A 12,358-nucleotide genomic window follows, 5' to 3' on the forward strand; every position below is an offset into this window, starting at 1 on the left:
ACATCGGGATTGTGCCTTTGGAAAATCACCAAACATTGGTTTGCAAAGAGACTTTTTAACTTTCATTTTTCGATAATATGGAACATCCATGTGTTGCTATGCAATCTGATCAAATTCTGCAGAATCAAAGCAGATTACAAGACTTCGTACAAAAATCTTCAGAATTAGCCCACTTTCTTATATCCCTGTATACACTGTCATAAATAAATATTGCTCCAACATCCTATACCAGAGGTCACGGATTAGTGGTCCGCTGTCCGGATCCGGACCCACCTGTTGGCTAATCCGGACCCAACCAGATTTAAAACATTTATAAATTACCGCATGTTGTCCGACGACAGTGTCTAACTTCACATGCCCCGCTTCTCCTGTTAATATGGTAAAGCCTCTTGGAGCATCGGGACCAGGCTGCACATGATACAAATTAGCCAATGAGCTGTGTCAGTCTGTTATTAAAGTATATCTATTAAACATGATATGACATTATGTTCCACGCAATGTGTTTTTTCTTAATGTTTAGACATGAGCAAGATGTATTGTCCAATAAAAAAAACATACTTTCTTTGGTATGGCAAAGCCTTTGCTAATAACCCTTATTTACAGAATGTGTGAACTTAAAGAGGCATTACAGAGTTTTCTAATCATACGGCCACCTGTGGCGATAACACAGAACTGCAGCCCTGAGTTGAGCTGGATGATGGTCACTTCAAAATATCTGCAGAATCCATATTGAATATAACGCCTCAGCTATTTGCTCTGGTCGTCCCTTTTAACATCGATGCACTTGACGTCATGTCTAACGTGCAGCACCAACCTTTTTTTTTTTTTTTTTTGAGGTTTAACGACACTAGTGGCTTGTTTTTCCTGACAGTAGGCTGACAGGCAAAGGACCACAGGTCGGATTTGAAACCAGGTTACCCGCGTCGAGGATGAAGGTCTTCGTACATGGGTCATGCAAACTAACTACGCCCAACAGCACCAAACTTCTGAAGTAATTTCTAGCAAATACGATATAGGCTTATAGATGCAATGGTTTTGATCTACTGAGAGCCTACTGTTTTAGTCGTAAAGGGTCAAAGAAAAAGGCTGCACTGTTATCACTACGTTTTGGATATACCGTGTATGTTAATGCAGATTAACAGCAAGCCATGCTCATGTTTTCATGAGCCAGGAAACTGAGCGTCTTGCTCCTTTATTACGGTCTTCTTACAATTCTATACAATTGTGTGGGAAGCTCAATGAAAGATTTGAGTGAAAATATAAACAGAAACAAAAAATAAAATATGCATCAGCTCTACAAGCAGAGAATAAACTTGTAATGTCAGGAAGCATAAAATACAATTAACATTAGCTGTTGATAATAAACAGTTATGATCTTTACTGTGGAAAAAAACTATTGGGACACGGCTATTTACTGGAATAAACACATTTGAAAAACGATCTCTAAATGAATTCTAATCAAATATATAGCACCAAACAGAACACAGATTGATGACACAGGAGGCAAAGTTTCTAAATTAATAGGCATGCTTTCTCTCTGCAATAACCTGTTCCCACTGACTCTGCTACTGACAATGCACTGCTACCTCAAAACTCGCCTTCAAAATAAAATACAGATAAAGCAATACTGTAGAAGTTTCTTTGTAAACTCAAATATTAGGACATATTTATAACTAACCTTGGGTTTAGCATTGCCTTTGACTGTTCTAGTTAAACAGTTCAACTGAAACATCATTAGTTCAACTTTTTTATTTCCTTTAGTCCAACTGTTTTTAATGTTCTTTTTTGTTTCTGAATTTTTTTATTTTTCATTTTTTCCTACTTGCTTTGATTCTGTTTTATTTTCCTATATTTTATTCATGTAAGGCACTTTGCATTGTCTGTACTGAATTGTGCTTTACAAATAAATTTGCCTTGCCTTGTCGTGCCTTGCCTTGCCTTGGACAGAACAAAGGCGGTAAAATTTAACATAATGCCTCTTCAAGCTAAAGAAGTACTGATGAGAAGATAAAAGTATTCTCATTGTACCTCAGCGTCGTTATGTATTCATGATTAATGATTTATTAAAGACTGCATAGCTAGCAGAATTCACATTTTTTTATATGTTCTCAAGCATTGCTTGTTAAGGAAGTTTAGATTTGGGTAAATAAATGAAGAGATGAAGATAACACTCAAAGACCTTTGGAAAGTGCAGGAAATTGAAAAAAGTCATTTCAATATAGAAGGAATTTTTAGCTCTTGACAGTGAAATCTAAAGAAATGTGAGATGAGTTTTATATTGTAGTGTATATTTTCTTACATAGATGACATTTGAAAAAAAAAAAAAATTTATATTACACAAATATGAGGTCAAGAGGAATATCAAATTTGCTGTCTTTTACACAAAGAAATGAAAAACAGAGAGAATGATTAACTGCTGACTATCTGTCGGTAAAAAGCGTTTGTTCTAGGGATGTCCTGCTGTGACTTAAGAGGAGCAAGGTTAAGGAAGGAGGGTTTCTTGAGGCTGCAGGAGGGACTGGAAAACATGGATGTGGCAATGGCGAGCCAGAGGAGATTAGGTACAGCAAACATGAAGCCCCCAACTCATGAGAACCAGATGAAGGACAGACTGAATGACTCTCTGGGGCTATGAAAGGAAAAGAAAGGGAGGAGAGCGGCTCATAAACCTGTCAGAATCTGCTTGCATCTCTCTATCATGCTTCAGTGTGTGCCAGATGCATTGCTTCTAATTCAATGCTTCGTGAATGTTTCTGCCATCAGCCAACATATGTACAGCATATTCATGGACCTGTAAAATCTGGCACAGAGTTTGAGTCTTACAGCTTATGTTAGGTTCTTAATAACAACAAAGGTTTAAAGAGAATAAATATCATCACTGTCTGCCTCAAAGCATCAATTTTCTTGCCCAAGACATTGTAACGTGTGACCACACAAAAGGCTTTGCTTTATATAAACTCACATAAGCTCCTGGTTGTTTCATAACCCATAAAGGGGAGCTTTACCCTCTGCTTGGGTACGCTGTCTTATTTTCTCTTATGTGCTTTTCTTGTCAGTGGAGCACGATAAGGAATTCCTTCCAGTGCGGCGGCATCATCGAGAGTTCAGATTCGATCTGTCACGTATCCCAGAAGGTGAAGCCGTCACCGCTGCTGAGTTTCGTATTTACAAAGACTTCATCCATGAAAGTTATGATAATGAGACCTTCAAGATCAGCGTCTACCAGGTGTTAGAGGAACATTCGGACAGGTGAGCTCTAATTTGTGTTATTTGGTGAAACAACTTCCGGGTTTAAAGAGCTACAACTTTCAAACTCTGTTTATTCACTGATTGACCTATTTGCCTCCAGGTAAAGTGAGTGAACACGTCACACAACATGATAGTCCAAAAAGGATGTTCAGGCAGAGGGACATATTGAAACCCTTTAGATTTTCAAAGATAGTGTGGGGGAGCACTACATTTTAATGCAGGAGGACAATGGACTAGGGCAGCAGATTACAGGGAGCATGGGTCAAGAGTAAACGTGCCCCAAAACAGAAGAATCACATAGTTTGGGATGGTCCTTAATGTGAAGGACATCTGCGGGAACGTGCAATAGAGGATTAATGCTTATTTTGGGAGTCCGCCTCAGTCTGGTTGGCCAGGCTAATAGGAACTATGTTGACAAGAAGATTTAACCTTTTCAAGAATTGATTAAAGATAAGGATGATGTAAACCAATTAACCAAAAAAGCATTTTAGTCAATGGTTGTTTTTAAAAATTAAACGGCTTTTCAGGTACTATTGTTAAACATTCAACTTCGTGCTACTGAGGGTGTGATTTTTAAACCTTTTATAATTTGGTTTTTATTTAACACAGTCTTAGACCTTATATAATTCAACTCAAAACAAAATATTTTTTTTAAAACTAAGCCTTGATTTTAGTCAGATTTTTACACTAAATCTTTCTAGGTTAAATAAGGCTTTGCAAGAAGGTGTATGACTCTATCCCCAGTTTCTCCTAAAGGTTTCTGTTATCTGGAGGGAACAACACAGTCATTTATTCCTCTGCCAGAGAAAGGCCTGCATACATGAATAGACCAGGAGTCTGTGACACACTATCTGCTCAGTCATAAATAGGTCGGGATGCATGAATGCCCACATTAAGAACAAGAGATTTCAATGGTGAAAGATTATATACCATAAAGTTAAATTTTGGACAATAGGATGGATTAGTATAGGCACTATTTCCTACACTACTTTTCTCCCTGTTTTTCTTTTTTACAGCAATGTTTTTTTGCTTTTCCATTCTTGCCCTGGTTCACTCACTAAATTCCACTGTGTGATGAACAGGGTGTGCTATATGAAAAGACCTCACAGTTATAAAGCTATTATTGTCAATTAACAAAATGAAGTGCTCCCCTGGGCCTCACCATCTGAGGCCTCCTCACCTCCCCTCCATCACTCTCTTTGTTTCACTGTCACACTACTCCGACTCTGTAAATCTCTTCCATCCATGACTTTTTTCTTCAGTCATTTTGGTTCATTTTCCACATGACTCTCCATATCTACCTCTAACTCTTTTTTTTCTATGTCCCCCTCAGGGAATCAGATCTCTTTCTTCTGGACTCAAGGGTGATCTGGGCAGCAGAAGAGGGCTGGTTGGTGTTTGACATTACGGCAACTAGTAACCACTGGGTTCTGAACCCTGGCAGAAACCTCGGTCTGCAGCTGGCCTTAGAGACCTCAAAGGGTAAGCAGCATTCAGCTCACATTTAGCGCTTAGAAAAATGTTTAAGAGAACAAATAAAGTAATATACGGATAATATTTGAATGCTAAAATCGTAAAACATTCTGAACAATATAACCTATAGAAGGGTTCCTCAATGTAGAAGCAGTGGTCAAACTAAAATCCTTGAGTGTTGGCATCCTGTAACTTTTAGATGTGTTTCTTCTTCAACCCACCTGCCTCCAATATGAGCTCATTAGCAGAGCTTCACTGCTTCTACTGTATGTGGTGGTCAAACGACTCGATTCAGGTGTTTATGGGAGGTGATAGATCTAAGACTAGCAGGCCCTCAAGGCTTTGAATCTGAGACCCCAGATGTAGAGAGACAGGCAGAGCACACAATCTGCACAGCTGAAAATTGAATGAAAAAGTGCCTATGATGCCATAACCCTTGAGTGTTAGGTTTAAGCTTTTATTTATGGTTCTTTTTTATGATGTCCTTCATTTCACAATGATCAGTGTTTATGACAACATGCATGTTTTTTTATATATAACCTTTGCTTATTTTATTATGCCCTGTTTATTTGTGTTTCTTTTCAATATGGTTTATTTTTTATCTTTCCCTTCTTTAATTAGTGATCTGCATCTCTGTTTAGTCCTGGTTTCTTTGTTGCCCAGCCTTTCCTCTGCACTGCCACCTTGGCAATTAGGATCTTTCTGCGCACCTGTGCATGCCAATTACCATAATCTCTCAACCATGGCTTCGTGCCTTTTTCACTTTTCTTCAGTGTTCAAGCTTGCTTGGCACATCACTTTTTCTTTAATGATTCCCTCCGCTGTCCACTCCTGCTGTCCCAGTGTTACCTGTCTTTCCTTGTTTAGTGTTTTTCTATGTGTATTATTAAAGCTAGTGATGATGAGTAGAGGGCCTAATTAGGTAGGGATGGCAAATCAAGGCTTTTTGAAGCATTTAATCATTTTTTAATTATTGTGTCCAAGTAGTTTACTACCCGAATTCATTCAGTTCCTTTGGGTGGCACCTACTGGCAGTAGCAATTGCTGCACCAAATGAAATCCTGAAATTGCGATGCTTCTCTATATATAATAACATGTATGTATGTGCTGTGTATGTGTTTTTAGTAGCCTATCTCATTGAAATTCTGAGTAATTTACTATTTAAACAATTCCTAAAAATGTGAACATTTTTGATTTGTCATTCATGTCTAGAGTGCTTGGTGTACTCTGTGTTTTTGGACATTGTGCTTGCTTGGTGAAATAAAGAAGGTCCTTGTGTTACTTAAGGTGATTCTATTCAAGAAAAGTGTTTTTTTTTCACAGTAGCGAGGCTCAAACTTTTTTTTCCCTTTTTTTGAGACAATTTCTCCAACTTAGAGAAATACTTTTTCACAGGTACTGTAACAGAGGAGGCAGCTGGCGTAAGGTACCGTTTGGCTGGGTGGTTTAGACTTGGATAAAGTTTGTTGCCATGTCCAATATTTCAGGGGATCCTCGGCTCGGTCCATAGGAGGAGCAGATAAATAATGCTGCACCTTCACTATGATTTCAATTCCATTCAGTTTATTTATATACCTCCAATTCAGAGTACATGTCATCTCAAGGCATTTTACAGTTCACCAGATCATACAGTCAAATTTATTCAAAGTTTTCTATCTAAGGAAAACCAGTTGATTGCATTGATTCATTGACTAGAATGCAATCCCTCAAACTAAGCATGCTTGTAAGAGCTGTAAAACCAAGACAACAACCTGTTCGTACATTGTTCATCCTACCTACAGTATTATGTATTTGGCATTAGTATGAACTGCATCACTTGCATAACATCCCAGGCGACATGTGTAACCTGCCTTATCACCCATGGACTGCTGGAGATAGGCACTAGCTCCACCGTGACCCTGACGGAATAAGCAGAAGAATGAATGGATGGTTGTGCATGAATGTTTTAACTTAATATGGCTGGGTGTCATTTTAGTTACCTCATACAAGGCCTGGTAATACCTCAGCAGTTGTTATTATTATATAGCTTACCTATATATAAAGTGGTTAAAAAAAGTATATATACATATACAGTACAGACCAAAAGTTTGGACACACCTACTGATTCAAAAAGTTTTCTTTATTTTCATGACTATGAAAATTGTAGATTCACACTGAAAGCATCAAAACTATGAATTAACACACGTGGAATTATATACTTAACAAAAAATTGTGAAACAACAAAAAAGGTCTTATATTCTAGGTTCTTCAAAGTAGCCATCTTTTGCTTTGATTACTGCTTTGCACACTCTTGGCTTTCTCTTGATGAGCTTCCAGAGGTAGTCATTTGAAATGGTTTTCACTTCACAGGTGTCCCCTGTCATGTTTAATAAGTGGGATTTCTTACCTTATAAATGTGGCTGGGACCATGAGTTGTGTTGTGCAGAAGTTAGTTGGATACACAGCTGATAGCCCTACTGAACAGACTGTTAGAATTTGTATTATGGCAAGAGAAAGCAGCTAAGTAAAGAAAAACGAGTAGCCATCATTACTTTAAGAAATGAAGCTCAGTCAGTCCGAAAAATTGGCAAAACTTTGAAAATATCCCCAAATGCAGTCGCAAAATTGATCAAGCACTACAAAGAAACTGGCTCACATGAGGACCACCCCAGGAAAAGAAGACCAACAGTAACCTCTGCTGCGGAGGATAAGTTCATCCTAGTCACCAGCCTCAGAAATCACAGGTTAACAGCAGCTCAGATTAGAGACCAGGTCAATGCCACAGTGCGTTCTAGCAGCAGACACATCTCTAGAACAACTGTTAAGATGAGACGGTGTGGATCAGGCCTTCAGCTGCTAGGAAACCACTGCTAAGGACAGGCAGCAAGCAGAAGAGACTTGTTTGGGCTAAAGAAACACAAGGAATGGACATTAGACCAGTGGAAATCTGTACTTTGGTCTGATGAGTCCAAATTTGAGATCTTTGGTTCCAATCATTGTGTCTTTGAGTGACGCAAAACAGGTGAATTAGCAAATAATCAAACAGGATTATTGTATCTTAAAACTGAACAAAGACTAAACGGTACACCCGAGTAGAGCACTCATTAAACATAAGATGGAAAGAGGGAAGGATGGATGTTACTGTTTTGGCTTGGTGGACTGGAAGGGAGTTTTTGGCTCAGTTCGGTCTGGCATATGGTCTTCGATCAAGTCCTTTTGTCCAACAGCAGCTCTCAAAGAGATTTGAATTAAACCAATGCAATAACAAGATGCAACTATGCTAGGCTTAGTTTTATAACTGTAGTCCAATTAGAACCCACACCCTCAAACACCTTTTATTGCAGCACTCTGAATCAGAAAAAGGGAAAATAGTTTTTCGATGAACATATTCAGTTCAGCTGAAACTATGCCAAATGTTTAGTTAGATTAAATCCACATGAAAACCTTTACATTTTCTTAAATGTTCTTATAAACAACTTTTGCAGATAGTGCCTGAATATTTTTGGCCTGAACTACTTATCTTAAGTTAAAGAGGTAACCAGTTTCCACTTAGTAGGCCATAAAATGTGCTCCAAATAAACATTTCCAAGAGCTCCAGCTGTGTTCTAGTCTAAACCTAACAAACCCAAGTGTGCTATGTCCATCATTTTGGAGTCCAACAAACATGAGGGTTAACATTACAACACAACAAAGCCAAGCTCAGATGAGATGTGTGTTTGTACACTTAGCAAATATATCAGACTGGTTCGTCTTTCATCTGTCATCACCTCATCATTCATCACCATCATCATCAGTCATACCCGTAGCATCATTAGCAGGCATGCGGAAAATACACTTTATCTCAGTAAGCGTTAGTTATCTGGAGGCACAAATATTTGCCTTCAGAAATCTTTCTCAACAAACAGCATTCTCTACAAGAGTATACAAAACACTATCTTTTGCAGGAAGACAGGATGTTACATGTCAAGTGAACAAAACTGCTTTCAAGTCATGGAAAGGATGGGCTGGGTACATCGGATTCATCTATGAATGATTGTAGGTTAGACTGAGTATAAAGCTTTATAGTGGAGCATGTACAAACAAGTGCATACAACCTTCTCTCACAAACAGCGGCTGAAGAGTAGGTGAAAAAAAAGATGAAAGTGGAAAAAAGGAAAGTATTTCATTAGGGGGAATTTTGTTTTTTAAATCTGTTTTGATCTGATGAGTCTCAGTGATCTTCACAAGTAGAAAAAAAAGGCACAAGTTGAGCATGTAATCGATATAAGAGGTTTAACGTTATAGGACAACAAAATGACATACAGACATGTTACAGTTTTCTTTGTCTCCCCTACAGGAGAGAGTATTAATCCTCGTTTGGGTGGGCTGATTGGTCGCACTGGACCTCAGAACAAACAGCCCTTCATGGTGGCCTTCTTCAAAGCGACGGAAGTGCACTTTCGAAGCATCCGTTCAGCTTCAGGAGGGGGCAAACAACGCAACCCCAACAGATCCAAAGGCTCCAGGAACCAAGAAGCACTTAGAGTTGCCAATGTTGCAGGTAAACATAAAAAGTATCAATGATAATACAATGATAAATTCATACTGTAATATTCATACGAGCTAAACAAGACGTAGCTAATAACCAGGGTTGAAAGAAGACACACTGCAAAAATGATCTGGAGATAAGTGAAAATGTCTTAAACTAAGTGAATTTACTCTTAATTTAAAGCAGGAAAATAAGATCGTTTGCCAATGGAATGAGTATTTTTACTATTAGAATAAGTTTATAGATAATGCACTTGAAATAAGACAATGCAGTTCTTTTTTCTTATTTTAAGTGTAAATTGTCTCATTTCATTGGCAAGATGTCTCACTTACCCCCTCAATTCAAGAAAAAATGCACTTATTTTAAGAAAAAATGACTTAATTAGATTTACATTTTTTGCAGTGCAGGAGTGTTGTCATCTTTTCAAACAATTAACAGCATAAAAGTTAGCAATGCTTTGCTTTTAGCCTTTAAAACACTTCTCTTTTTCTTACATGATAATTTCATTTAAAGTATTTCTGCCAGCTTTGTACATCAAAGATAGGATTGTTCTTGCCTGTTCCTTTTTGCTGCATACATCAAGCTCAACTAGATTAAATTGAGGCACCATTCATTTTCAACCATTGATTTACCCCAGTTACTGACTTGCCTTTTGTTTGACCAGACAGGGGCATTCTAAAAACTAAATCATCCATCTTCCTGCATCCTATAACAAGTGTTCCTCCTGTTTTTAGCTCAGATCTCTATTCTATCAACATTGAAATTCCTTATCTCAGAGGAAGAGCTGCATACCAACAGCATGATGCTGCCAGAATTTGACTCACAGTGGATATTGTCTGCTCAGGATGATGTCCTGCGTCACTTTACTGTTAAGATTTTAGCATCAATGTCTCATCTGTCCAACATACTGTATTCCACATGCTTTCTTTGTTCTCTGCCTAGTTTGTAATGGTTTGATTTATGTTCTTATAGCATTTTGAATGTGGGCCAAAAGGCCTTTTAGCAACGGCGAATTGGACTTTTCATGACCTTCAAATTGGCCTCATGGCTGCCTCTCGCTGAGCATATCAGTTTAGGAGCCATAATTTCTATATTTTCAAAAAACAGAATGAACAGCACTCAATTAGATGTTTAAAGCTTGAGGCATTGTTTTATAACCTAACCTTGCTTTGAACTTCTCCAGCAGTTTGTCTTTGACTTGTCTGCTGAAATCCTTAGGTCTCATAATGCTGTTTGTTCACTAATGTTCTCTAACAAACCTCTGAGGCTTTTAGAGAACAGCTGTGTTTATACTGACATTGAATCACCCACAGTAGGTCTGTTTAATAATTCTGTCCCTTTTGAGAGTTTTGGCTTGCTTTGTTTTTCATTTAGTGGTGTCAGAACAAAGGCTAAACAATAAAAACACCCTTTTATAAATCTTGGATGTATTTATGAAAATATTCAAAATATTCATTAATTCAATTTTGCATTATTTGTAGTGTATAACCTTAAGAAACCCAGGGCTGTTTCCAATTGTAGGATGGCAAAACTTTAACATTTTAAAGTGAAGGAGAACTATTGCAGTACCTATCTATGAGATACAGAGAAAAAAGAGGAAAGGTTTTGTTTTTTTTATTTATAGTATCTGGGTCTGCAACTGTACTTACAATAAACATATATAAACTCTTCAAAAATGACATCAAAAAGTTACAGAATAGTATGCACATTAAATAACTTTGTTTTGAAGGTGTGCAGTGTTTGTATGAAGCTCTAAGACATTAGACTGTAAAGCTTCAAATAGTGCTCTCCTGTCTTTGTTTATTTACCCGAGCATTACAGAGTGGTTGGGGCCAAGTTTCCCGCTTGGAGGTAAGGCAGCTCAGGCTTTTATGGCGGAACACATCTGTGGTGCGCTGTGGGGCAACCAGGCCCTTGACACATGGGCCAAATGGGTCTGTTTGGAACTTTGGATACCAGTGGTCTTTAGTGGAATGATGAGAACCAGTCTCCCATAATCATTTCCAATGTGAGCGCCTTTCAAGAGCTAACGCACCACAGAGCCTTGCTGGTCACCAGAAGAGCAGAATGATACTTGTGGATAGAAAACAGGCTCTTTTTGTTCATTTTTAAAAGAAAAAGGAATGCTAAAATAAGTGAAGAAAAGAACAAAAATGAATAGTCTTAAGTTGTAAATCTGGTTTAGATACATTGTGCGCACATCTGTTTCATCTAATGGGAATCACAGCTGACTGACCCCCAAGCTTGGTGGCCCATTTATTAAAATGCTTTAATAATGATAGAAAAATCATACTACATCTTGAGGTAATTTCCCATCTATTGGTTTGAACGGCAATGGTTTTTAAGAACGTGCTATATGGATAGTGCCTTAGAAAATTTTTTATACCCTTTGAACTTTTCTACATTTTGTCACATTCCAATGGATTTTTATTTTATTAGGAATTTTTTTTTTTTGAATGATGGAAAAAATGCAGTGCATAATTGGGAAGCTGAGGGGAAATTGGTATACTTTGTTCTGTTGTGTTCCTAAAAAAAACAATGAAAACTATAGATAGGGGAATTTTTAGTAGATTAAACCTGGCTTTAAATATAAATCAGTTAAGCAATTGTGGTTCTACCTGAAAGACATCCAGTATCACCAAGGTATTTGTATTAACCCTGCAAGGACTTTTTACTATTTAATTTGTAACTGTTCCCAATCTCTCCATTATACTTTATCTTGCATATGTCTATTACTTAAAATCTCATCTAATTTTGGTGACAATGTTTCAAATATTGAAAACCTGAACAAGGTATGAATATATTTCTGAGGGACTATAGGTCAGTACTTCATATTTTCGACTGTGAATGCATGAATTGTATTTTTTTATTTCTCTTTCTTTTTTCCTCAGAAAATAGCAGCACTGATCAGAAGCAGGCGTGCAAGAAGCATGAGCTCTACGTCAGTTTCCGTGACCTAGGATGGCAGGTAAAAAAATGGTACTAGCCAAGATTGCTTGGCACTGTAGAAATCAGTATAAAAACCAAGTCTGTACGCTGCCTAAAACATTATTTTTATTTCAGAGATTGGAATAAAACCTAATTTCTTTATTTCTAGAAACCCTGAGAGAACTCATTCAGCCAAAAAAC

At 37.6% G+C, this 12,358-nt stretch overlaps 1 protein-coding gene across 1 annotated transcript in view; it reads left to right on the forward strand.

Annotated features, from left to right (window-relative positions):
* The window catches only part of bmp7b (bone morphogenetic protein 7b), a 43,189-nt gene that overhangs the window by 28,060 nt on the left and 2,771 nt on the right, over nt 1-12,358 (forward strand). Inside the window, exons 2-5 of the mRNA XM_038281826.1 lie at nt 3,057-3,249; nt 4,583-4,731; nt 9,038-9,241; nt 12,121-12,197. Of these exons, the coding sequence (XP_038137754.1) occupies nt 3,057-3,249; nt 4,583-4,731; nt 9,038-9,241; nt 12,121-12,197 (623 nt within the window). The remainder of the gene's footprint in view (nt 1-3,056; nt 3,250-4,582; nt 4,732-9,037; nt 9,242-12,120; nt 12,198-12,358) is intronic.

Source organism: Cyprinodon tularosa, unplaced genomic scaffold, assembly GCF_016077235.1.
Source record: "Cyprinodon tularosa strain WSP-4 unplaced genomic scaffold, ASM1607723v1 ctg176, whole genome shotgun sequence".
NCBI classification, from domain to species: Eukaryota; Metazoa; Chordata; class Actinopteri; order Cyprinodontiformes; family Cyprinodontidae; genus Cyprinodon; species Cyprinodon tularosa.